The 27,848-nt window shown below is 32.9% G+C and overlaps 2 protein-coding genes and 1 long non-coding RNA gene across 12 annotated transcripts; all 3 read left to right on the plus strand.

Annotated features, from left to right (window-relative positions):
• The first annotated feature begins 5,824 nt into the window (after positions 1 to 5,824).
• LOC130828567 (uncharacterized) lies at positions 5,825 to 6,316 on the plus strand. Its single transcript, XM_057694533.1, has one exon. The coding sequence runs from the start codon at positions 5,825 to 5,827 to the stop codon at positions 6,314 to 6,316; it is 492 nt and encodes a 163-aa protein (XP_057550516.1).
• Positions 6,317 to 14,050: 7,734 nt separating this feature from the next.
• On the plus strand, positions 14,051 to 23,053 carry LOC130797333 (sucrose-phosphatase 2-like). 10 transcript variants are annotated; one of them, XM_057659908.1, is made up of 11 exons: positions 14,634 to 14,652; positions 16,079 to 16,142; positions 16,364 to 16,446; positions 17,122 to 17,199; positions 17,296 to 17,595; positions 17,731 to 17,832; positions 17,960 to 18,148; positions 18,232 to 18,555; positions 19,354 to 19,540; positions 22,540 to 22,586; positions 22,679 to 23,053. In XM_057659908.1, exons 3-11 carry the CDS (start codon positions 16,393 to 16,395, stop codon positions 22,760 to 22,762), a joined length of 1,365 nt encoding a protein of 454 aa, XP_057515891.1. In that variant the 5' UTR covers positions 14,634 to 14,652; positions 16,079 to 16,142; positions 16,364 to 16,392; the 3' UTR covers positions 22,763 to 23,053. The 10 variants fall into 10 exon arrangements, with proteins under 10 accessions (XP_057515885.1, XP_057515890.1, XP_057515892.1 ...); XM_057659902.1 differs by lacking the exon at positions 16,364 to 16,446 and having other exon boundaries at positions 14,051 to 14,652; XM_057659907.1 differs by lacking the exon at positions 16,079 to 16,142 and having other exon boundaries at positions 14,054 to 14,652; positions 16,354 to 16,446.
• Positions 23,054 to 24,509: 1,456 nt separating this feature from the next.
• Positions 24,510 to 26,262, plus strand: LOC130797334 (uncharacterized). The gene is made up of 2 exons (XR_009038831.1): positions 24,510 to 25,610; positions 25,805 to 26,262. It is a non-coding gene; the product is annotated as an uncharacterized LOC130797334 (long non-coding RNA).
• Positions 26,263 to 27,848: the final 1,586 nt, after the last annotated feature.

Consider the following 27,848-nt stretch of genomic DNA (forward strand, 5'->3'; position numbering starts at 1 on the left):
GTATTTGGCAAATGGTTGATAATTGGTAGCTGATAATTAATCTGATTGTAGTAGCTAATTTGACTAGTTGATTTTATTAAATGGTTTGACCAGCTGATTTTGAATTCGATACTATAAGCAGCTTGTTCAAAACCAGCTAATTCATCAAATACTGGCATTAGCTGATTTGACCACCCAACCCTCTATTTATATCAAAATAAACTAAATTGCTCAATAAGCTAATTTGTCAAATACCTCTAGTATATATTGATGATTGATTGATCTCACAACGTTTTCATTTTTTTATGTGTTTTATTCTTAATTTATATTTATTATAAGTTAAAAGATAATCAATTAAGATTTTGATCGATTCCTCATTTTAAATTTTAGTATCAATTTATATTTTTTTTTATCAAACACAATTAAAAATAATTACAATTAAAATAGGACAATAATAAAAAAATTGAAGAGAATATTACACTAAATTAGAGCTCATTTATAATTTGCATTTTTGCGCTTCTTTTTATAGAATTATTAAAACAATTCTAGACCCAACCACACATATCTAGAGTTTTTCTTCCTTATCAATGTTAACATTTGATACTCCTATAAAACTACTATTTTTTTAGATGATAATATAAAACTACTTACTGTAACATATTTGTTCTAGTTAATTTGCATTATTTTTATTTTTAAATAATGATTTATTATATTTTTTTAATCTTAATTATATATATTAGTTATCTTTTAATTTTATTTATCTTTTAATTTTATTTATATAACTTATTCTCTCTCTTTATTTATTACCACTTTCGTAAAACTTACTCTTATTATTTTTCTCTTTGGTGCAAATTTAATGGGACATATGAGTATTTTCTATTTTATCATTGCCATATAGAAATTATTTTTTTAAATACATATAGCTTAAGGGTAGGAATTATTTTCTAATTTATCGTTGCCATGTAGGAATTATAAAAATAAGGAAAAATTATAAGAAACTACATAATCTATATGTCCTTTTTTAAAAAAACTACCTTATCTAAATTTTTTTGCAAAAAAAACTACCTAATATAACACAAAAGTTTGCAAATGACTACCATTTAACGGTTATCGTATATTGACCGCTAACTTTACACTTTGAGCAGCACGTGGAGTGTCATGTGAGTAATTAAAACACAATCTTCTTCTTCCATCAATGCTACTGTCGAAATATCAAACCTACGCAAACATAAAATTCATTCCTCTTTCATCTGTACTTTCTCTCCCATCCTCCTCTTTACTTCCTCTATATTAATTGCATCTCATTTAAAGATCTAACCTATACTGGTATGTACTACTTCTCAATTATGGTTTTCTAGTTCGTTCTTATATTTTAGGGTTAATCTTCATTTTTTTCGTTTTAGCATTTTCAATTTGATTGCTGCGTTTTTTTTTCTTAATTTGTTGTTTTTTATCTTGCACTTTGTGAATTGATTGTTGTTGTGTCTGAATAATTTATTAGGGTTCATAAAATTAGCTAGATCAATAAGATGAAGAAATTGAAAATCAGAAAAAAGGCTATTAAAGAAGGGGTTTGAGTTGGCTACCGAGGTGGGTAATGTAGGGATTGTTAGGTTAGATGAGGTGGAAATTAAAAGAGCTGATGTGGCAGATAAGGTTATGGATGAGTTGGAAAGAGCAAATACACATGTTGATGTTCGGGAAAAGGGACCACCAGTCAAAGATATGGGTTTTAAAGAATCTTTGAGTACTAACCCTAGATCTTAAAATAGAAAACTCAGTTGTTATTTCCACCCTAAACCTCACAGCAAACGAGAGAGCCCACATAGAGGAGGAAGATTTTAATTTTGATGATAGTAGTGATGAAGATTATAGTGGTGGTGATGAGGATGAATTTGAGGATGATGCTGATTTGTTTGCAAAAAATGTAGTTTATAGTCTTGAAGATGTGTTTATAGGTGATGATGAAATTAAATTGGCAGTAGATAAGGAGATTGATGAAGAAAACAATAGAGACACATACTATAATGGAGAAGGGGATGAACTAGAGTCTGATGATGATGATTTGGGTGCATTGAATGATGATGAGGAAGGTATAATGTAACACCCCGATATTTTTCCGATATATTAAATGATTTACTAGTAATATTATTATTATTATTCTTTTTAGAAGAGTATATTTTTTTTTGTTATTGGGTTAGACCATGACATTTCAACTCTTTAAGGCAATTAACACCATTTTAAGCCTAAACCTTTTTCCCTAACCTATCTTTAATTTAAAAAAAAAAGAGGGAAATTGAAAGGGGTGGCCGGCCATATGGGAGATTTGGGGAGGATTTGTAACTTCCATTTGGGTAATTGGAAGGTTAAGGCAATTATCATAATTAAATCTCATAATTCCTTAATTCATTTCTTACCTTACATCCTTTCATTTCAAAAACATTTGCAAGAAAAACCCTCCCAAATTCTCTCTAATCCTCACGCCTAAAATCATCATTTGGTTCATCAATTTGGTGTTTTGTTCTTGTGCAATTGTGAGTAATTCTTAATCTAGTTTTATTTTTAAGTTTTAATTTAAATTTCTATGACTTTTATGTGTGTTATTTTATAATTTATGATTAGATTATGATTTAAAATTTATGTATGAAAGTATGATGTATTTTTCTATCTAAATTAATGTGTGGTTTTAGGGTTTTAGATACGTTTATATGTGTGTGAAGGATTTGTTTGATAGATGATTGTAAAGTAAATATATATAAAAAATGGATGCTCATAAAAAAAAATGTATATGGTGTTAGAAATTTATTTTTATTGATTAATAGGAGGAATTTATAATGTTGGTAGAGAAATATACATGTATATATGTGATGTGTGTGTGTATATACATTTGTGTAAAAAGAATTATTTTTGAGAAAAAAAAATAATAATTAATTAAAATTTATTTTGTAGATGGTCATGAAAATTATGTAAATATTGTTGTTTAGATTTAATAGGAAATAAAGCATTGAAATTTATATTTTTTGTGATAAAAAAAAAATGAAATGACAAAATCCCGTAGGTTTTGAAAATGGTGAAAAAAATGTGTTTTTGGAACATTTTTGGCTTTAAAATTAAGTTAAAAAAATACTTAAACTATGTTATAAATTATGAAAATTGGTACCCGGGGGTTTTGACGCCTTCCGGACGCAACGGTGAAGTCGGATTTTCAGTTTGACAGTTTTAAGTTGTGTTTCTGGACAGATTATGTATGTTGTCCTGTTTTGTGTGTTTACCATGTTATAGTATGTGATGGATGTTCATGATGTGTGTGGTATTCTAGGTGTGGGTGTAATTGTATATGTGTGTTATGGATGATTTGAGGAAAATGTGTATGTGTGCTTATTTCCCGAATACGATTGAACCTTGTGGGAAGTCGATTCGTGACGGGGATTTGATTAAGGCGCTTGAGAGTTGGTTATCTTGCTTAAGGTATGTACACACAGCGAAGTTCGCATTTAGACCGATGTATCATATAATAATGGTATACAAAAGTAAAGTATGGATATATAGTATGAATAATGTTATCTTTTCGAATAAATAATTTTGATATATTGTTTTGATAAGCAGAGGTAGTATGACCTCACTAACCTTAAAGTGGACGTAGTATGACGTCAATTGGTGGAAATGAATTACCCGTGGTATATGGGGGCATTATGAGCTACCGCGGGGGTATGCATACTTAATCATAAGCACCGAAGTAAGGCGAGTGTCTATGGTAGAGACTTGCTTAGGGGTTAGCTTCCCCTAATGTAATGTCTCACCCATGGAGATTGGAGTTGTACCGGCAGCATGGCTGGATAGTACAGCAGTATGGCTGACTAACCTTTATATGAAAATAATTATTCTTTATTAGCATGATCGAAGCGTACTTTTCTGCGAATTGACAGCAATTGAATTAAGTCTTTCTCTTGTTGTAATTAATTATTTGTTATGCGACGTTAGCTGACGTGTACTTTTGGTCTTAACGACCCTGCGATGATGTTGTTTCCTATCTGGGCAATGACTAGCAGTAAGTTAAGTTGCAGGTCTGGGGAGTGAGGATTATCCCTTGGAGAAATAAATCGTTAGGATACATAAGTCTTGATAAGAACTTCTAATAAAGTTTAAAGAATATTTGGTTTTATGAGGCGATTTCGTTCTCAAGTTGTAATAAGTAGATTTAATTTTTCGTTCTTATCCGCTGCTAAGAATTTCTTATATCTAGTAGTTCATAATAACACTAATAGAACTCGATCCGCAAGCTTCCCTTAATTTCAAATCCGTTTTTAACTGCCTTCTAACATCCTGGGTTGACTCGGACGATATATACTTGTTTTTAAAAGGTCATATTCTTTTTTCGTACGATCCGAGTTATTCCGAGATGTTACATATATGCAGCTATCCTACATTCAATCCTGAGGTTGATTTCAAGGGTAAGATCAATTTATCTGTACGCCTTAAATTTCCATCAACATATGTGTTTAGAAAAGCACTAAGGTACCATGTTATTGAATGTGGTTACAATTATTATTACCTGCACAATGGTAGTAGTAGGATTAGTGTGTATTGCTACAATATATGCAATTGTAGTTTATCAAAAGCAAGAATTGTGAAGTGTGTTTGTGGGAAGGAGAAGAAGTGTTATTTTAAGGTTCATGCTGTGAAGTTGAAAGATGAAGAGACACTTAAAATAAGGAGTTATTTTTCCAAGCACGCTTGTGGTCACCAACACCAAAATAATAAAGTAACTGCTTTGTATTTAGCTGAGAAATACATAGAGAATTGGAGGGAAAATCCAACTTGGGAATTAAAGGCATTTGAGAAACGGGTTAATAGGGAATTAGGTTGTGAAGTGAAGTATTCTAAGTGTTATATGGCAAAAAGAATTGCACTGAAAATGAAATTTAGTGATGCTAGTGAAGAGTATAGCAGGGTGTGGGATTATGCGGAGGCAATAAGGAGGTTTAATCCAAGAAGCACTGCAATCGTCAAATGCATTGGAATAGACAAACCCCCACCTTTGTTCCAAAGGATGTATATATGCTTGCCAGCATGTAAGGAGGGTTTTGTTGCTGGCTGTAGGCCTATTATAGGTGTTGATGGGACACATTTGAAGGGACAATTCCTTGGGATTTTGTTGACTGCTGTAGGTAAAGATAAGAACAATAACATCTTCCCCGTTGCTTGGGCTGTTGTTGAAACAGAAAATGTGAAAACTTGGACTTGGTTTCTAAATCTCCTTGTAGAAGATCTTAGGTCAATTACTGCATCGAGCAGTTGGGTACAAGCAGGAGGTGAAGCTTTCACCTTCATGAGCGACAGGCAAAAGGTATGAATGTAAATACTTGTTAATACATATTCTAGTTTAAGTATAACTAATGTTATAATGCTAATACTAATTTATGGATAATGTAGGGTTTGGTTGAAGCTTTCAAATCAGTGATTCCTAAAGCTGAAATTAGGTTATGTTGCAGGCATATATGGGCAAACTTCAAGATCAAGTTCCCTGGAGAGTTGTTTAAACAATACTTTTGGAGAGCAGTAAGAGCTTAAAACTATAGAATCTACTCTACATATAATTATTTGAGATAAAGTTCAACTAATTACTAACAATTTATTTTCACAGTTTCATTTCGATAAAGAAATGAATGAAATTAAGAAGATTTCTGCTAAAGCATTTGAATATCTAACTGCCATTCCTACAAAACATTGATCTAGGCATGCTTTTCCCACTAGGAGTAAATTTGGGATGTTGTTAAACAACTTTTTTGTAAGTCATTCAATAACGTTTTAAGAGAAGCAAGGGGGGAAGCCTATAATTTCTCTAATGGAATGGATTAGGAGGTATGTGATGCAAAGAAGTGCAGCTAAAAGGGAAGAGTTGAGTAACTTTGAAGGTGTGTTAATGCCATCTGTCAGCAAAATGATTGAAAAAAATGCAAAGGATATATACGGTTTAAGGGTAATCCCAATGGATGTGTTTGAGTTTGAGGTGGATGATGATGAAGAGTTTTACGTTGTTAACTTGACCAATAAGACTTGCCATTGTGGAAGTTGGACACTTATTGGGATCCCTTGTAAACATGCAATGACTTGTATTGTTCTTAGAGAATTAGATTGCAACCAATTTGTCCACAAGACCTTTCATATAGAAACGTATGCAAAGACTTATGGTCCAAAATTTCATGGTATGCCAGGACACAAAATGTGGCCCACAACCATTTTGGCCAGAACACTTCCTCCACCATTTCGAAAGATGCCTGGAAGGCCAAACAAGAGGAAAAGAAAGAAGGAAGCTGATTGTAATGACCCAGTTTAAGTGACTCGAAAAAATCATATGAAAATATGAACTCCGGTTCACCCATCGGACACTAGAGAAGAGTGTCCTCTAGGATCGTCAACGTTCCATCGATAAAGAAATATAAATAAAACAGAAAACAGTACCAAAGCGATAGAAACAAGTCAGCGGAAGTTCTTACGTACTACTCGAGAGCTTAATGGTCTCTGGTTAAAACTTAAAGAAAATAGGCGAAATCGAAAAGGAACCAACACAATATCTTGTTACATAATTCGAAGTTATTTCTACTCATAATCTTTTAAAAAAAAGAAACATAGTCTCGATGATTACGGGTCCTAAGTCGAGTCCTCATTCCAGTCCCCACCTGCAATCATCCTGCTAGTCGTCATATGACAACACGTAGCAAGTTCCAAGAACAATTCAATACACGTCAGAGACTTCATACAAAATATTAAACAGGTTGAATACAAGCAATGTGTTCATCCAAGCATGCAAAGGCTCTAATACATATATTACTAGATAATCCCAACTTGTAACGTAGCCCGTCTTGTTCGGGTCGTTCAAGTATAAATCAAATATAATATATATATATATATATATATATATATATATATATATATATATATATATATATATATATATATATATATATATATATATATATATAGAGAGAGAGAGAGAGAGAGAGAGAAAAACGCTTGGGAGAGCTAATTCCAAAGCAACCACCGACCTAAGACGTTGTCCGTCCTGTGCGGGTCGTCAGAGGTAAAGTATGCATACCCCCATGGTGACCGTAATGATCTGCTACTGCCATGGGAACAATAATTGTAATAATCCAAACCAAAACGTTAACCCCCTTTGGGTAACAAACATATAAATCCTCAATTTCCAAATTAACTTCTTTCAAATTATTTGAGGTGTCTAAATCTTAAGCGATTCAAATGCCATAATTAAGAATGAAACAACATCACTTGCACAATCACATAAAACAGTATGGTCTAAGCGTGTACCTTGAACCTCTGCAAACAAAACGAAGTTCAATCACGACAGGAATTTCACCCTCTTATGAATCGAGGTCCTAGATACCACACCCATACAAAAATCAGGTATTAGAACGTGTTTACACATTTAATCCACTTTATACTATTAAGACACCACTAAGACTTGATAATTTAAAATGGTTTCACCCAAATTTCAATAGTTCCAAACTTTTAAATTTAACCAGAAACTTAAATGGCCAATTTGGACAGTTTAGAAAATTCAAATGGAAAATCCGACTTCGCCACTGCGTCCGGAATGCATCAAATACCTTGGATACCAAATTTCATAATTTCTAACATCCATGTACTATTTTTATTTATTTTGGCGTTTAACGAGTTTTGAACACAACAGATAAGTGAAACAACAACGAAAACACACCCGACATCTCGGATCGGGGCGCCACTGCCGAGACAGGAGTTGCTGCCTGAATTATATATATATATATATATATATATATATATATATATATATATATATATATATATATATATATATATATATATATATATATATATATATATATATATATATATATATATATATATATATATATATATATTCAAATTATTAAATCCTTTTAATCTCATGACTAATCATAAAACAAACAAGACCACATTCACTACTACTAATTGGATCTCCAATAGTGATCCAACCAAACTTCTAACACAAAAACAACTTGATGTATATATATACACATCTACTAATAAAACTTCATTAACTCACTCCATAATCAAGACATAGAAGTCATCAAACTAAAACATTTCCATAAACTTGATTCTTCAAGAAAAACTTGAAATTCATAAGTTGTGATAATTAAGTTAAATACTTAATTCTCTTAACAAATTAAAATTTTGTAGAGAATTATAAAACAAAAACTACTTCTTGAATCAAAATATATAAGCACAATCCTTCAAGCAAATTAAAATTTGTTAAAAGATTTTAATCTCATGGATGATTACATAATTTTAACCCATAAATTTTAATTCCACCCAACAAATTGAAATTTTGTTAGAGAAATTTAAATTATAAAAGTAATTTCCATCATAGATAATTTTATAAATAAAATTTATAAATAATAACTCAACTTTATAAATAGAATTTTTTTTTTATTTTTTTATTTTTTTTGCTTTAAGCTAACTTACCCTTTGATTATAAGATTGGATTGAACACCCACTCAAACAACAAAAGACCTTAAGAAAATCTTTTTTTTCTTTGAGGAACCGAAAACAAGTTAGAAATGTGAAGAATTATGAGATTAAAAGGCCATAAGAAGGAAAATCACTTAATGTGCCATAATGCACAATTATGAGAGGAGTTACAAGACTCCTCCCATGGTAGTACACAACCAGCCACCCCCTTCACTTCCCACTACTTTATTTTATTTATTTTTTTAAATTAATTAATTAATTATGTAATTGTCTATTTTTTTTTAGTTAAAACAGAAAAGAAACGGTACACGATAACAACGTACGCGATAAAACACGTAACCGTTAATATTTAACTTACTTTATTTCTTATAATTATCTATGTAAATAATTTAATTTAATAATAAATATTTATTTAGTTTATTTATTTGATTATTTTTTTTAAAAACCCGATAAAACACGGGGTGTTACACTGATGAAGGAAAAGGAGGGAAGAAGCCTGCATGTGTTGTTAGCAAATTCAAGCAAAGGAGATGTGGTAACTGTGGTAATTTAGGTCACTACAAAAAGGACTGCAAGAAACCACCCATATCATCAATAACAAAGAAGAAATCAAAGGGTGGAAGGCCTAAAAAGGGTTCTTCTTCAACTCAACAGTCAACAACAACTGATATGCCTAGCTCCAGCAATCAACAACAAACGCAATCTGTAACAACTGGATCTGCTTCATGTGTAATGGATCAAATTAGTCAAATTTAGATGTTGAATGTACTTTGTTCACTTAATGTAAGAACTGGATTTGTGTATGTTTTATTTTATAAGAGCCAATGTACTTTGTTTAAGACTGTAAGAACTGGATCTGTGTTGATCAGTGCTTATGTTAAGTGAGTTTTGATCAGTCTTGAAATTAGTGTGTTCAAGTTCACTGAATCAGTGTGTATCATTGAAAATCAGTGCTGATGATACTGTAGTGCATGTTCAAGTTCATTGAATCAGTTTTGAGTATACTAATGTTAAGTGAGTCTTGCTCAGTTTTGAGTATACTGCAGTTGATTAGTGCAACAACCATCACATACATAGTAATGAATGTACACAACAAGCATCACATACACAACATCATATACTCAACATCACATACACAACATCACATACATAGCAAGCAACAAACAACAAGCAAACAACATTGTATGTGATTGTAGATGCAACAAGCAATACCAAAAATGAAATTAAATAGACAAAATAAAAACTCATTTCATTCATCATAATCATGTTACAAAAGAAATTATCCTTCCATTGCATACCCAAATCACAAATACAAATTCTTAAATAATTCATAAACTTCATTTACTAGCCTTGATTAGTACAACCAACACCAATAAAAAACAAAAGAAAAACCCTAATACAAAGCTTGTAATCTGATTTCCATGCTTCCTCTCATTCATCCATTTCTTCTTAATCCTTTTAAGTTTTGAAATTGCTTGTTCCTTTTCATGTTCCAAGCAACAAACCCTTAAAGTCAAAATCTTGATTTCGGTTGCTAATTGTCGCTTCTCCTCCACAAGTGTGTTCATCACTTCTCTTTGCCAATTAGCCATTTCAGGTTCATCAATCCATTTTAACTTTTTGCATCCCCTCCAATTTGTATCAAGATCATAAAAAACGCAAGTTTTAAACCTTCTTCTAAGATTTTTCTTGGTCCATGAAACTCTCTTTGCAAAGGGAACTCCACCCCCACATTTTTCAGGCTTCGAATTTGCTTTTGAAAAAGGAGAATACATTACTAATTAATGGCAGAATGATTGTTGGAGAAATTAGGGTTCTTTGAAGGATTTAATTAGAAAATCAAGGAGAAAGGGGGAAAACGTGGGTTTGATGAGAGAAATTAGGATTCTTTGATTTCTCCTTTTTGAAATCGTGTGTTTAATTGTAGAAAAAGAGTGTTTTAAGTAGTCACGTGATACTCTACGTGCTGGTCAAAGTGTAAAGTTAACAGTCAATATACGACGACCGTTAACTGGTAGTCATTTGCAAACTTTTGTGTTACATTAGGTAGTTTTTTCCAAAAAAATTTAGACTAGGTAGTTTTTTAAAAAGGACATATAGATTAGGTACTTTCTTATAATTTTTCCTAAAAATAATTCTAGATTCAACCACACATATCTAGAGTTTTTTTTCCTTATCAATGTTAACATTTTATCATTGCCATGTAGAATTTTTTTGTGCTTCTTTTTATAGAGATTTGTCATTTAAATTGAAAGAAAACAAATGCAACAACTCAAAATGAAAAATAAAAGCTATAGTAACTGATAAGTGGAAAACTCGAATTAGAGTTGTTTTTTCCAATACAAACCGTTAACTTAAAGTCTGTTCGTTATTGTTTTTCATTTTTAATTTTCTTGAGAATTTAAAATCAAAAAAAAAATCATAAAAATCATATTTCACTTTTTAGTTGTACGTTTTTACAAACATATTTTCTATAAAATTAACTAATGACTCTGAAAAATCTATAGATCATAAAATAGATTATTATTGTATCATCAAATGGGCCCTTATATAGTAATTTAAAATTAATTTTTTGATTTAAATGTTTTTGATTTAAATGGTTTAAATGTTATTTAAAATTGAAAACAATTGCAGTTTTTTTTTAAACAACAAACTCTATTTCAAATAGCCTTTTATTGAGTACTTCTCTATTCTACTACAATGCACCCTATCTGCATTCTGCACTATGACACGCTGAGCTGTATCGTGTAGTACTAGTAGTATTGTACTACTTTACTACCTAATACCTATGGCTATAACCTACTTCATTATAACCTACTGATTGTATTTACAGTAAAATTGACATAACAAAGGAAGAATATTTCTTAAAAAAATTGTGTTCATTGTTTTTTTGGAAGTTTTCGAAAAGCTTTCCCTTTCCTTAATCAATACTAATTTTTTCTTGTTTGGCATGGGTTTCTTGCTTGTCAATTGTTATAACTTTACAACTTCTTATAGTTATAGGTAGAAATGATAATGGATCATGAATTCAGATTTATATTGACAGGTCTGAAACTTATATTTGGGACCCATTGAACTTGAATTCAAATTCATATTATTCACAATAACTTGGCCGAAAAGGTCTCATTATGAGACCGTCAATTTGTATCGGTTCAATTTGCGCATGTAAGAGCCTCACATGCTTTCTCTCGTTTTTTCATGTTTTGGGCATTCATCAATTTTGACCTTAAAGATAGTAATTTCAACTTAAAGTAAACCTTAAACAGATCAATTAACATAAAAAATTTCAATTTTGACGTTAAACTGATCAATTTCTACCTAAATATGGTTCTGTTTTCACAATTTCAGAACAGAGTTATTAAAATGGTATTATTCTATCATTCTACGGATTAGTTTCAAACAAACAAATGAATGTTCAATAACGATATCAATAATAATGTTAATACATTGCACAATACCAATACTTTTATTCAATGCAACATGATGGTTCTAATGAAACATAAGAGTACTTGTACTCTTTAATCATCAATCAATAACAGTGATATTGCTCTTTTCTCAACAGTTTCCATTCATAATGGACCTTGAAATATAGTTGCAGGTATAGTTTTTACTTACCCTTGATGTGAAGGAGGAGGTTGTGACGGTCTCTAGTTATGTTTTGCCAAATGATTCGATGAATGCTCTTGGAAATGATCAAAAGTTCATGGCTGTTTTGTTATATAAATTACAATTTTGATATAAAAAAGATCAATTCAAAGCTTAAAATGATCCGTTATATGAATGCTTTTGAAAATGATCAAGAGTTCATGACTGCTTTGTTAAAAAAAATTTTAATTTTGATACAAAAATGATCAATTCAAACCTTAAAATGATCAATTAAAAAATTAATTTTGACCTTATAGATATTAATTATTATCTAAAATAGATCAAATACTTAGCGTATATTGAGGAAAACTATTTTTGGGCTGATTGGGCTATTTGTCTCATACTGAGACGGTCTCGCGCAAAATAAGTTATATCTATTTACAAAGGCTCATTTCGACCCTTATCAATGCCCTTTTATAGCTCCCTCCATTTTAACTACAGTAGAGCCCATTTTTGGCACGACCTTTTTTCAATTCGGCCCTCACAAAATCCTTGTAAAAACGGGACGGATAACGGCTTAAAATGGACCCCGACCCGTTGAATACTCCTAATTGGGACTATGGGGGTGTTTAGTTCATGACTTTTAGCTTAGTTTTTTTGTAGGCTTTTGGCTTTTGGCTAGTTGGTTGGTCAAATAGCCAAAAAGTATTTGGTAAATGGCTTTTAAAGTAGCTGAAAAACTGGCTTTTAAGCCAAAATGAAAAAGCCGTTCTAGCTAGCTTTTCTGGTTGACTTTTGGCTTGTTGGCCCATTTTTTCTCTAATAAACAGTTTTAACAGCCAATACTCAAATTTATCAAATATCTCCACAAACAGCTGACTTTTTCAACTAGCTTAAAAGCCAACAAAAACAGCCAACATTTTCAGCTGGTCAAACAAGCCAATTAAAAAAGCCAAAAGTTAATTGCTAAACACCCCCTATACGTATTATTAAAATTTTAAAAGGAGGATGAATAATGTTAATTTTGTCCAAAATTTATGATATAAATAGAAAGATTCGAACAACAAGTGGAATAACCCAATGGCAAGTGGGAACAACTTTAAGAAAAGGAGTATCTAGATTTTGCTAGTGTAAATTTTGAAGGAAGTTAAGATTCCTGAGTTTACGGGTGATTCAAGGGTTCGAATCTCCTCACGAATATTCCCTTTTCGGTCTTGGGGATGTATCTCGCCTTTGCTTGGATCCTTAAAAAAAAAGAGTTGCTCTTGTGAGACAACTCAAAATAAGATGTCTATATGCTAATAATTTATGATACTTCCTCCTATTCAGCTGAACTGTCCCATTTGACTTTTCACACTTGCCGAGGCAACATTTTAACTCTTAATATCTCAAATTATGCTTAATTAAAAATTATAAAAAGTTGATATTAATAATCCTTGTATTGAGACAAATCAAACAAGATCCCATATGACTATGTTTTAACTTATAGATTAAGAGTAAAATACAAATTAAGAGTGATAAGTGAATAGTGCCAAAAAAAAATGGGACAATTCAGCTGAATAGGAGGTAGTATTAGACTATTTAACCCATATATGAAGGTGTCTCATGGTAAAATCATCTTATACAGCAAACAGCCGGTCTCCTGAGAGACCGTATTCCTGAGAGATCATCTCTTTAAGAGACGTCTCTTAGGCCCAATGATTAACCCAAATTTGATTCCTTTTATGTGTGATATTTGTTATGTTTCTATGCGGTTTTGTTACATTTCATCCCTTTTTCTTGGGTTTACACCCCTTTCGAGGGAAGCATGCATTTGTTCGTGTTTTTGTAGGTTTTCCATCTTTTTATGAGCAAGGCGTGTTAAGGACGATGCTCCCTAATCCACGAAGGTTTTGAGAAAGAATGGATCAAAGCCGAGGAAGAAATGAGGGAAAAAGTGAAAAAGAAATCCAACTCAAGTAAAGCAAAAGGCATCTATCATGGAAGGGTCACTTAAATGTTCATGGAGATCAACACATCCACAACATGGTGGATCTTATAATGGAATATTACATTTGAGTTCGTTAGCTTCGAATCGAGTGGTCAAACATCAACATGACATTCAGATTATTTCTAAATGGAACGACCACACATTTCAGTCTCCAATCATTATTCATTAAGCAGCAGTACACGCAGCAAAAAATGCAGCCACATGAGTTTCGAACCCCCGACCTGAAGCGCACAATATGAAGCTCCAACCAACTGAGCTATCATGTGTTAATGATGCACAACCTCCCAAGAGTGTTTCCAGACCCCATTTCCTTGGAATAAACTTTCAAGAGGTCGACAGCAGCAGGCGAAAGGAATAGCGTTTTTCAGCTTTCTTTCCTTTTTCTCAACCCTATTTTTATTTTCCTTAATTTTTATTGTGTTAATTTAATTTCTTCCATAAAAATTTTATTTTTTATAGTTTATTTTGGTTAGATTTGCTTATTTAAATCCATTGATGATATACATTTGAAGTTTCAAGCCATTTCCATGGAATTTGGTGATGAACATATATGGGTTTTTTTATTTGTTCTTAAATCTTTCTCATATTTTGTGGTAATTTCTAATCTCATTTATTTTTAGTTTTCTATTATTTATTTATTAATTTTGGTTAGTTTATGTTTTCTCTCAATTGTTCTTGTTTATTATGTTGTCTTTGTTTCTATTTATGCTATTAATGTTAAATGATTGGTTGTTATATGTTAATAGGGGATTTGATGGTTATGATTAAGAGCGAGTAGTTTTCTAGGGTTACGGTTAATTCAACCCTTGTGATGACTTGATGATGATGAGACTTTAGTTGATTTTGGGTTGATTAAAGGCTTAGATGGGGTTATTTTACCCATTGGCTAAGGATTGTTATGATTGCTTCTAATATATCAACGAGGGTTGGATTTTGAGTAATCTAATTTTTGATCAATGGATGGAATCGGGTGTAAGGGATCAATGAGGATTGAACTTTGCATCCACCCTTCCATCTAAGGGCTTTATTCTTCAACTACGAGAGTAGGGAAGGATGAGCAAGTAGCTGACGATTTATAGCCCAAGCGCTTCATCTTCACTCACTAGATTAAGGACGGTGAAGAGCTTGGAGGCAATCCTAAGCCCGATCAAGGATCGGATTGCTCCTCTTAGTGTGATTCGCTACCCTTTAATTACCGTTAAGAAGCTAGTGTATCACCATTAAATAGTCATCATAAATAAGTTAATCCGACTCCCTTTTTATCATTGATTGTTAACACTTATTACTTTTTCATATATTCTTGTTATTGTTTTCAACAACCTCTTTTGTATCTGACTAATATGCAAAGAAAATTGCTTACCCTTGATCCTTGTGTTCGACTCGTATGTGCTACAACACCGTGCACTTGCGTTAACTCACTCATTGAGATAAATGTGTGTGATCGCCCAACCCATTAAATCTTAATGTCCACTTACGGTATCCTTAATGCCTACTTATAATATACTTAATGCCTATCGAAAAAGTACTTAAAATGCCTACTTACAATATTCTTAATGAGTACCGAGAAACTTAGCCTACTAGCCTACTTACCATATCCTTAATACCTACTTAGTTATAATATCTTTAATGCCTACTTACAATATACTTAATGCCCACCGAGTAAGTACTTGCACTATTCTAATTGACTAATTACAATACTCTTAACGCCTACCGAAAAATTTACTCTATTTTTTCCTTTTTAACCTAGCCCAATTAAAAGTAATCTTTCAAAAAGACCGTATCTCGAATTTGTGTACAAGAAATAGTGTAAAAAAAAACTTTTGAATGGAGCTTAATAAAATAAGTCTACTAACCCGCCTACTGTGATATGGGTGGCCGGGTGGGTGACCAGGCATTCTGCAAGCACTGTTCTGCGCTCCCTTACGTGTTCTCTCATTAATTTTCTTCAAAATGTTTTACTGATACTTTCTGATTCTATTTAATTCACTCTTTTTGATCGATCGTGATTCCATGAATCAGCATTGATCATTGGAGTTGGGAATTTGAAGATTCAAAAAGTTTCAAGCTACCCATTGAAAATCTGGTATAGTTGTTACTTTCAATCCTTTATACTGTCAATCAACTTGTATTCATATACAAATCTTCTGTTGATCTCATTTGACTCAATTTCAATGAATTTGCTTTTTGGATTGCGCCTTTTTTTGAGATAAATCATCTGGATTCTTCTTGTTAATTATATGACTTCCTCATTTTATATGACATTATTTTAACTCTAATTTTCCCTGTATTTTAAGCTGCTTTTAGTCAACTTTTGACTTAATTGCATAGATTACATGAGGATGATGATCATATTGGTGCTCCATGGCCAGGCAACGCTTATATATTTGGTGAGGGGACTGAATTTTTTGATATTAACATCACAAAATAATTTTAGGTGAAGGGAGTAGATAATTGTTAGATTTTAGGATATTGAGTTGTTCTACAATCTTTTCACTCTGTGATTGGCAGGTAAATTAATTTGTAGGCCAAATACCCATATATATACTACTTCCTCTGTTTTGAAATACTAGCTACATTATTAATTTTATTTTTGGTTCAAGCTTATTTTATATATTACGGCTAATGTGTAAGAAAAAATATAGGCAAATGTGATCTTGTTTAAATAGTCTAGTCACAAATTTTTAGATGTGCGGAACTCACTGTATAAATGATCAAAATAACACATTAGATTTTATAAAAAGTGAAATATAACAAGTATAATGGAACAGAGTAAGTATATTTATACAGATTCTTGAAGGTGCGCTGTGGACGCCCTTCGCCGAACACTAGCTCTGCCCCTTTAAATCCATGCTTATCATTTTTGTGTTAAATAACTGAATGTTTGTACTTGGTATCAAATTAAATCAGTAACAAGATGCTCCAATCTCTTGTTAATTTGACATTGAAGTGTAGTATTGTACACAAAATTGGACTTAACCCTATTGTCAATATGTTACTTAGGAAGTATAACATTGCTGATATCTGATAATTCTTGCTTGTGTACGTTGATGGTCTCATGGAAGTCTGAGGCGTTAAACTACATGGAGCGGCTTAACTGTGCTGCACGCGTTATGTTAGTTTCAGATCTCGACTACACCATGGTATTGCTTTTTTGTTTCTTATTTTTTGGATGTAAAACTGTTTTTCTTTTGGATAATTATTTGCTATTTGGTTCATTGCATATGTTGTTTTAACAGGTTGATCATGATGATCCTGATAGTTATGCTCTCCTTAGGTTCAATTCACTATGGGAAGCATTTTTTCGTCATGATTCTTTGCTTGTATATTCGACGGGACGATCGCCAACTATCTACAAGGAATTGAGGATCGAAAAACCCTTGCTAACTCCAGATATAACAGTTATGTCGGTGGGAACTGAGATTGCTTATGGTGATTCTTTGATACCTGATGTTGATTGGGAACAATCGCTAAATCACATGTGGGATAGAAAGATTGTGACAGAGGAAACTGCCAAAATTCCGGAGCTTGTGCTTCAGGTCTCCCTTTGAATAGTTGGTAACAATTTATTTTTTCAAGCATAATATAGTAGATATTAACTGTAGTTTATACAGATTTGATGGTAAACTAGTCACTAGATTATTATTAAAGCTTGTTCATGTTGTTGGTTGCAGGCTGAAACAGAACAGCGTCCTCACAAGGTTAGTTTCTTTGTCGATAAAGCTAAGGCATCTCAAGTAATTGAGGGTCTTCAACGGTGCTTAGTGGAACGACGGGTAAGATTGTAGATGCTATGATTGAAAGTATATCTGTTCTTCTTGCATCTTTTTGCGTGCAATATTTTAGAGAGGTTATTCGTTCTATATTTTGAACACACTTCATCTGAAACAATTTGTTGCTCAGCTAGACACCAAAATTATCTATAGTGGTGGGATTGCTTTGGATGTGTTACCAAGAGGAGCTGGTAAAGGAGAGGCCCTTAATTACTTAATGAACAAATTTAATGGTAAAATTCCGGTGAATACTCTAGTATGTGGTGATTCTGGAAATGATGCTGAATTGTTCACTGTTCGTGGAGTTAAAGGTGTCATGGTTAGTACTTCAGTATCTCTAAAATTTAGTAATTGATCCTCTAAGCATTCTTTCATGCTTGCTAATTTGGTTTTGAGTTTCAGTTACGAAGCATCTCTGATGTCAGTAAGGTGCAGGTCAGCAATGCGCAGGAAGAGTTGTTAAATTGGCATGCAATTAATGCAGAGTACCACAATAATATACTTCATGCGTCTGAAAGATGTGCTACTGGTATCATACAAGCCATTGGACATTTCGGTCTGGGCCCTTGTTTATCACCTAGAAATGAATTCGAATCTCCAAAATGCAAGAAGGAATGTACGAATCCGGGATTTGAAGTTGTGAATATGTACTTGGCTTTTGAGAAATGGCAACGTGGAGAAGTTCAAAATTCAAAACAATTTATTCAGAATTTGAAATCAAAGTTTGTAAGTGTTATTCACAATTCATGGTCTAGACTCTAGATCTAGCACTTATTATTTGGTAATTAAAGCAGATGCATACAACATTTTTTCTATTTGTTCTTAATATTGTGGGTTTGATGAACTAATGATTTTCCAATGCCTAGTTAAAGGTGTGTGCGTATGGGTTTAGACTTTGCTTCCTTTTTGTTTTTTGGTTTATGGTCTATGTCCTCCCTACTTCTTTGAGCTATTGACTGAATTAAGGGTACATGATAAAGCTTAGTGATAAATCAGTATGACCTTTGGTAACTGGATATAAGGAACCTCCATTGTGATCATTTGTTGAATGTGGGAAAAGCTTAGGAGTGTATTTTAGTGTTGTGTTTCCCACCATATCTTCTATCTACAACCATTAGCCAGTCAGTTTTTTCTTTTCTGACATGTTATCTTTTTCCCTGAATTTTATTATTAGAAGCCCGACTAATATTTTAGGACCTCCCAAAAGGAATTATAGACAACTATTAGAGGATGGAATAGAAATTTGGATGCCTTCTGCTTGCACTTCGGAGTCAAAGAGATGGACCTTATGAAGTATATGCAATAATGTCACTTTTTTTTTTGTTTTGTTTGTATTGCAATAATGTCAATCGAAACTCCGCTTTGTAGGCGTTTATGGATTGGGTTTTTCTACGTAGTGTATTACTTGGTTTTTGATTTTATTGGATTTGTGCACTTCTTATGCATCAAGCTGCACCCTGAAACTCCATGTTCAGTTTTTGACTCATTAAACCTTTTTTCTTGTTTAAACTCTTTGATGATCAGCATCCATCAGGTGTTTTCGTACATGCGTCTGGAGTGGAGAAACCTCTTCATGAATGTTTGGATGCATTGGAGAAGTCGTACGGGCATATGCAAGGTTGTAGATTTAGGGTATGGGTGGATCGAACTTCCTCTTCTCAGATTGGTTCTGATACTTGGCTGGTGAAATTTGATAAGTGGGAATCATCAGGTGATATATCTTATTTCTTGTTGGTAATTTAAATTGTACTGAAAAATTAGTTACTTTTTTAATCCTCTCTAAAATGAACTAGCTACATGAGGGGTACTATGGAAAGAGTGTTTATGGCATTGTCTCACAACTCACAACCATGTCTAGGAGTTTTATATGTGCAATGGGTTTGCGGCAGAAACTTATTTATGGCTATTCAAAACGTCTAGTGTGTAAATTGTCGTATTCAACTTTTCGTAGTTTTACCTCTTTCAATACAAAACACGTTGGCTATTCCTCATAAGAAGAAAAAAAGAAAAACAAAAGGCACTAAAATTCATAATAGAGCAAGACAGAAAAGAAAATAGGACGAATAACTTGCTGTACGACTTGAAATTCTCTCGCCTGAACTTGCATAGCCATTATCTGAGCATATTAGAATTTATTTATTAAATCTTATCTCATAAAACTTTCCTTTTTTCAAAGGGTTAATTGAAAACATTAGAGCTGAAGATAATTGTTACAACATTTTCATAGTATACTTGAGCATAAAGTATGGTGTATCTGTCTCTTGTATCAGCTAAACAAAACCATAACTTGCTTTCTGATTTTCTGTTATTGCCCTATACAATGCCCTTTCTGCTAGTAGCTCAGGGGATTGGAACAACGCTTGCAAAGCACACTTCTCGAGGGAAAAAGAAAGTACAGGAAACAAGATTAATAATTTAAACTTATTTCCCTCTGATTGCATCATTACTTACATATCAAATAATCTCTTGACATTGGGAAATCACACTCAACTTGTTGACTTTGAGTCTCATACACTCAAAACACAAAAGCATTGCTATAGCCTGAATCCATTAGATGGGTTGGCTACATGAATCAATTGTATTTTTCTCATTTATTCACAAAGATCTCCTTCCTCTATTGACTTGTTAAGTGTTTGTATTCTTTTTTGCTAGATAAAACTATATTATCTACCCAAAAAGATAGATATTACTGATGCATGCTATTAGGGTCCCCAAAAACCATTAAGCTAACAAAATGATACAGAACTGAAAACAAAACGTTGGTGTAACATTAGCATATAAATTCCCTTGGCTTGAAGTTGTTTTGCTTTACCACTTGGTACCGACCTTCAATCTGATCAATATACTTATAACTACCTAGTTCTTCTCAAGCACCCTAGAAAGTGTATACTGAGCAAGATCCAAGAACTTAATATAGTAGGAACAAATCCATTTCACCCACAATTTATCATTCATGGAACCAAGAGCCTGAAGCAGCTTGCACATAAACAGCTGCATTCAATTTATATTTATATTTTTGAAACTCATAACTCCTGCAGATTATTTTTGCTGAGAGTTTGCCAAGCAATTAGTGCTCTTCTTGGTGATACCACACATAATATATCAGCCTGAAGCTAGAGCCCGTTGCAGCTGCATTCAATAATGTTTTTGAAATTCATACCACCTGCAGATTTGATTTTGCAGCGAGTAAAGCACTAAAGCTCTACTTGATGAAAACACATTTTTAATTATAACAGAGCATTTTGGAGAACTCTAGGCTAGGAGCATTCTAGAATAGCCCAAGGTAAGGGGCTTGCCTATAAATAGGCACTTAGGTTCATTTTTGCATCCAAGTTCCAACAAGTTCAAAGCTTTTGTAAAACATTTAACTCTGTTATAAGAGCATTCTCTTATTAATACCAAGTCTTTTTTACACACAAATACTCTCTTACTAAGTCTTTCCTTAGCATTTCTAGCCAAGCTCATAGGCTTGAGCACTTAAAGGGTCGAGTTTAAGGCTGAGCTAGTGCCATTGTTAGTCATTGACACTAGTGCCGCACGATTTTCACTTAGTAAATAAGTGAGCCTGTGACAAGGAAGTAAACTCTACAAGAAATCAGCACCTCGTTAATCAGCTTCATTTAGTTATGACAAAAAGGAAAGAGCTTCGTTTTGTTTTGACCAAACCAAATATCGATTGTGTTATGTTGCATTGTGGTGATAATGTAACGGGCCTCAAATATAGTTTTTAGCACGCTTATGATGCAGGTGGTATGTTAGCATCGGTTCGATGGACTGTCGTATATGGGCTATGAGTTCATTATGAGTATCTTAGTATGTGCTAGTTAGTTAGTAGATAGTATATTCTAGAACGGGAAATAGTATAAATAAGGATAGGGGAATGGAAAGACATCAAAATATTTTGTAAACACTTTTGGTTGATTTCCAAACTCATTCTTTGGGAGAATGCAAGCATGTTGAAAGCTTGTATTACTATCATTGTACTTCTTGAATCTCATTAATACAATAACAATTACATTTCTGATTTCAAAAAAAAAAATAAAATTCTGATGTCATGCTCTATTCCCCTATCCTTATTTATACTATTTTCTTCTCCTAGAATATACTATCTGATAACCAACTAACACATACTAAGATACCCATAATTCCCTCATAACCCATATATGACATGGACTTAAGCAACTTTAGAACTTGGTCAATACAATATAATGTGGTCTTTTATTTACACTATGCTCTATTAATTCTTTTCTCGCCTTAAGATCTTTATTCTTGCTTTTATACAAACATCAAGATTCACGACTCCATGTTGTGTGACCACTCTGCCCTGGTATGTTATACAAAGACAACTAGAGTTGATGCTAATCCCTCAATATGTACTCCGTGCCAAGCATGTCATTTTGTTACACTGCATTTGCTCAATTATGAAATGTCGCTATATGAGTAGCACACCTCTTAAACTGTGTATTATTGTGGTGGCCATTATGTAGTTTTCATCGGACTGCAGAAAATCAGTGGTTGATTTATATAGGTTTGGTTCCTTAAAATCCTTTTTATTAAAAACCCAAATGGCATCTAATAGCCGTCTCACCTTTCAATGCTTGGAAACTATAAAATTTCTTTGGTACTTCATGTTCTGATATTATATAAACGTCCATTACGCTTGATATTTTACTATATTACCTGATAAACTTTGGCTAATGTGCAATTTAGGTGAGGTGCGCCATGGCTGTTCAACAACAGTTTTATTGAATTTAAAGGTAATTTTGCTGTTTGGACATCACATTCCTGTTATTTTGCTTTTACACAGCCTTTAAGACTCTTGCTGACATGAGTTGTCCACGAATATCAGCCCGAAGGATTCTCATGGATGCATGTACACCAGACATGGATAGACAAGGAAACATCGGACACTAAAAGGGCATGTCTATTCTAGTGTCGAATTGATAAGGTAAGAAATAAACGAATTCGTGTAATGACACTCATCGGGAATCAATGACTTTTAACGAGGATCGTAGAAGTTTGGAATATCAGCAGAAAATAATTTATGCTTGCTGTGTAATAATATCAGGAGTGTTATGAGTTTCAATAAGTAATGTACATTCAGCACTGTCCCACATGTTATGGGCTTTCCTAATTGATTTCTTCTGTTTGCTTTATTTCTTGTTGGAATCTTATTGTATTTTAGATTTGAAGAAACAAATGCATCTACAGATGATTACTTCAACATCCCTCTTTACTATCAGTTCAGCCAACTCTAATTCTTCAAGTATAAGATCAAATGCATTATCAAAATCAGTTCAAAACAATATAAAAATTAGACAATGTAAACATTTATTTTACTATTTATAAACATCTACTTTAGAATCTTAAAACACCTACTGTAAACATCTACTTTAGAAAGAGAAATAAGTTTTCACGTTATAAAAAAGAAAAAGAAAAAAGAGAAAATAGTTTTGTTTCTTAATTTTATGTTTTCTAATTAATTTTGTAAGTAATTTAAATTAAGATAGTTTTCCTACTTTTAGAGCACTTAAACTACAATTGTTTTTTATGACTAGCATGAGAATTTTTTATTTTTTTTAATTACGTAATTTTTTATTTTAGTTTTTTTCAGTTTTTAGTTTTCTCTCTGAGTTACTTTTGTTTTAAATTATTAATTTTATTTTGGAAAACTCTATTTTTATTGTTGGTTTAATTATGAATTCAATTTTCAAGTAAGTTTTCCTTAGTTATTTTTATTTGAATGCAATTGTTTACTTGTTCATGTTTATTTGTCATTTACTCTTATTTATTATTGATATTTTTATTATTGATATTTTTATGGTTTTAATTATGATTAGTTAGTAATCTTCTTACTAGAGCATCAATAATTTTTAAACCCTAACATGTATGAATATGGCTATCTTCTTTCAAAATCAAATTAGTGGTGGTTTTATTAGGCTATTTTAATTAATTATTAAGTAAAATTCATTGATTTGATTAGTCAAGAAGCAAAAGTTGACATTAATTGATCCCTGCTTTGTATATAACAATTAATCGAGAAGCGAAAGTTAAGATTAAGAGGGCTAAATCGTCTAAAAAAATTAGATTAATCAAGAAGCGAAAGCTGAGATTAAGATAATTGAGGGGTTTATTTATATTATTCGTATTAGATGATAGTTAATGCATGTTAATGGGGATATATCATAAAGATTCATTTAACAATTTCAGCATTCAAAAAACCAAGTTTATTCAACAACTAATCAAAATTATTTTCATACTTTTTTATGTCTTGGTCATGATTTGTTTTCCAAGATTTAGTGTCAATTCCAAAATGTCATAAACATAATCAAATTAATGATATATCCTACTTTGTTGGGAATACATTGAACCCCATTCATAAGGTCAAAGTTAAGCAACAAAGACTGTTATAATACCAAAAGGAAACTTTTCAAAATTCACATTCAACAACCTAACAAATTCAATAACTTTCACATCATTAAGTTGAGTTGTAGTCAACTTAATCCCCACGTTTCCATTGTGTAAAAATGATTAGGGTTTGCATTTTGTGAAAATAACTTTATCAACACTGCAAAATAAAAATATAAATATAAATGCTTACTTCACATACCATAAACAAATACTATGCAAATCATAAACACCAACTAAACATGTAACAAACATCTACTGCACGTGTTATAAACATATACTTTAAGTAACATAAACACTTACTTCAAGTACCATAAATACCAACTTTACATACCATAAGCACTTAAGATACAAACCATAAACACCTTCAATTTCACATACTAACCATTACAACACGTCATAACACATACTTCACATACTAAAGATTCCTACTTCACGTATCATACATACCTACTTTACATACTAAGAAACCCTAATTTATATATCATTAACACCTACTTTAATTATTATAAATAGGAAAAGAGCAAAGATTTTAGAGGCCCTATTTATTTTTGCGATATATTTTAAAATGAAGCCCTTCATTATATTATAAGATAAAAAATTTTCCACTTTAAGAAAAATTATTCAAGACAAAATTTATTGTAACATTATATTACTTCAAATATAAAAAAGGTTTACAAACAAATCATTTAAAAATTGTTGCTCAGAACCGGGCTTGGATAACACTATTTAATATTTGAGGCCCCATATTTTTGGGGGCCCTAGGCGGTTGGCTACCCTGGATACCTTAGACCGACCATGGTTATAAATATCTATTTTGTATATCTTAAGCACCTACTTCATATAGATTAAACTCCTATTTAGATAACATCTTCATATGCAAGAAACATCTACTTTATGTACTAAAAACCTCTACTACACATACTATAAACTAGGGGTGTTCAAAAATATCCGGTTTCGAAAACCCGATCCGAAAACCCGCTTTCCGATTTTTAAAACCGGGTAAATTACCCGGTTTTCCAAATTCGGATATTTCGGGTCGGGTACCCGGTTTTATAACCGGGTATTCGGGTCGGATACGGATCGCGAATTTTGGAGAACCGGGTACCCGGTATCCGGTATCCGGTTTGAGTAATTTTTTTTTTTTTTTGTTTTTCAAATGTGAAAAATGAAATTGAAAACCCTAAAAATGACTTAATGTATCAGATTTCTTAATCTGGGCCGCCTCCTATTCCAGTTTTCTTCCTTCTTCTTCCTCCTATTCGCCATTCCATATTCTTTCTTGGCTTCTTCTTCCTCCTTCATTCTTGCTGCTTGCTGGCTGCTGCTTGCCTTCTTCCTCCTTCACCATTCACGCCGTCATCTTTAATTGGGTAAGTTTGTTTCAATTTTTTTGCCATCTTCTTCTTCAGTTCTTCTTCTTCTTTTTCAGTACGTATTTAATTTTTTTTTTTGCCATTTCCGATTTCGTTATCTTAGTTCATCACCATTTTTGCATTAAACGATTTTGTCACACAACATCTTCACTCTTCAGTACTTATTTACCTTTGCTTGTTCATGTACATAGAGAAGCTGCCTCTGATTGTTCCCGAGTCCTTCTTCGACACTTATGACTCACACCTTAAATGAATTGGGAATCGGCCCACCCTTTCTACTTTCCGGAAGTGTTAGTTTTTACCTTTGCTACATAACCTGTTCATCAGTGCAGCAGGTTCGTACGAATATCGGTCTGTCTAGATCAGTTTAGAAGTACAAATGTTCTTTTACTGCATGTCTTTCACTGATTATTATGTGGAACATTATCGGCCCGATTCATGGTTGGCGAGGGAGGACAGAGGGGGCAAGTGCCTTTATTTCGAGGGGGTTCGTAATTTGTATGTAGGAATATATGTAGATGTTTGTATAGCTCTGTTATTCAGGTACAAAAAAAAAGTGTAGAAAGAAAGGAACTCCCTTTTGTTGGTAATTTTCTGTATCTTATTCAAAATGTTGAATTTCAAGGCATTACTGGTTTGGAATGGATCATCCTTTTGTGTCTTAGTTTTTTTGTGGCTGATGGTTCTGCCCTCGGCAGGACGTTGCGAGACGAGGTTGTTTTCTAACTTTTTTTTCTTATGGGCTATTGTGAATGCACTTCCCCATACTCTACATATTCTCCTATTTCAAGTGAGATTTAACTGCATTCCAAAAAAGTGAGATTTAACTAGCAAAGTGAATACACGATCTTGATTTTATCTTAGTTCAAATGGTTGTATTTTAATAGTTTATGACTAATTAAGTTAAGTATTTTAATATTCTTTGAATTATATATTTTAAAAAAATGTTAAAAGAAATAAGGAAAAAACAAAAAAAAAACAAAACAAAACCGGGTACCCGGTTTAAACCGGGTCGGATCCGGAACATAATTTTAACTATCCGGAAAACCGGATACCCGGTTTTTCGGAACCGGGTCGACCTAGTATCCGGTTTTGAACACCCCTACTATAAACACCTACTTCATATACACTAAACTCCTGCTTCATATGTAACAAACACATAGTATCATCATCATCATCCTACCCAGTGTATCCCGCTCATAAAAAAACTATGGGCAGGGTCTGGGGAGGGAAGGACGACGGTAACTCATACCCATAAAAGAGAGTGCAGCCAAAGGAGTCTCTCGGCTCGAGAAAGATAAAGAGACGTAACTACACGGGAAAGATAAATTAAATGCCTATAAATCAAATAAAATAAGTAGAACCAACTACAAAATAAAAGAAAACAAAAAAACTAATAATAAAAGAAACGAGAGAAGCAAGAGGGCAAGAACGCCAAAAGGTAATCTAAGAGGACATCAGTAGTCTAAAACATGTATATGGCGCCTCCAACTACCCCTATCCCTAGTCAGGCCCTCAGAGAGGTTTAACTCATGCAAGTCAACTTTTATTTGCTCATCCCAAGTTCTCCTGGGTCTTCCTCGACTCCTCTTACCCTCTACTATAATGCTTTCCACCGTCTTCCCAAGGGCGTCGAAAGTCTTTCTCTGCACATGTCTAAACCACCTCAATCTATTTTGCATTTTTCCAGAAATAGGGGCTACCCCTAGTTTGTCCCTAAACTCTTGGTTCCTAAATCGATCCATCAATGTGTGCCCACATATCCACCTCAGCATACACATTTTTGTAACTTCCATCTTATGTTCAAAAATCTTCTTTACAGGCCAACATTCGGTCCCATATAGCAGAGCAGGTCTGATTGTCGCCCGATAGAATTTTTCTTTTAACTTACTTGGGAATTTCCTATCACATAGCACTGCGGTGGCTGTTCGCCACTTGAGCCAACCCGCATGTATATGATGATTTACATCTCCGTCAATCTCCCCATCCCTTTGAATGATCGATCCCAAATATTTGTACTTGGTCGTACTTTTAACAACTCCTTCATCAACGAACACCTCTAGTTCACCTATCGGTGATGTCTCACTAAAGTCACAGAGCAAATACTCGGTCTTCGTACGACTAATGCGCAACCCTTTACCTTTTAAAGCTTCCCTCCACTCATCCAATTTATTACTAACCTCCTCTCTAGTTTCTGCTACCTGCATTATATCGTCAACGAATAACATGCACCAC

This window comes from Amaranthus tricolor, chromosome 12 (genome assembly GCF_026212465.1).
Source record: "Amaranthus tricolor cultivar Red isolate AtriRed21 chromosome 12, ASM2621246v1, whole genome shotgun sequence".
Lineage (NCBI taxonomy): Eukaryota > Viridiplantae > Streptophyta > Magnoliopsida > Caryophyllales > Amaranthaceae > Amaranthus > Amaranthus tricolor.

Bases quoted from the DNA above. Each gene is read 5' to 3' on its own strand.
- LOC130797333 (XM_057659902.1), top strand. From the start codon at position 14,600: ATGAACATATATGGGTTTTTTTATTTGTTCTTAAATCTTTCTCATATT. The intron at 17,200-17,295 runs GTATTGCTTTTT...TTGTTTTAACAG, and splicing joins CAGATCTCGACTACACCATG to GTTGATCATGATGATCCTGA. The intron at 22,587-22,678 runs GTAATTTTGCTG...CACGAATATCAG, and splicing joins CAGTTTTATTGAATTTAAAG to CCCGAAGGATTCTCATGGAT.
- LOC130828567 (XM_057694533.1), top strand. From the start codon at position 5,825: ATGGAATGGATTAGGAGGTATGTGATGCAAAGAAGTGCAGCTAAAAGG.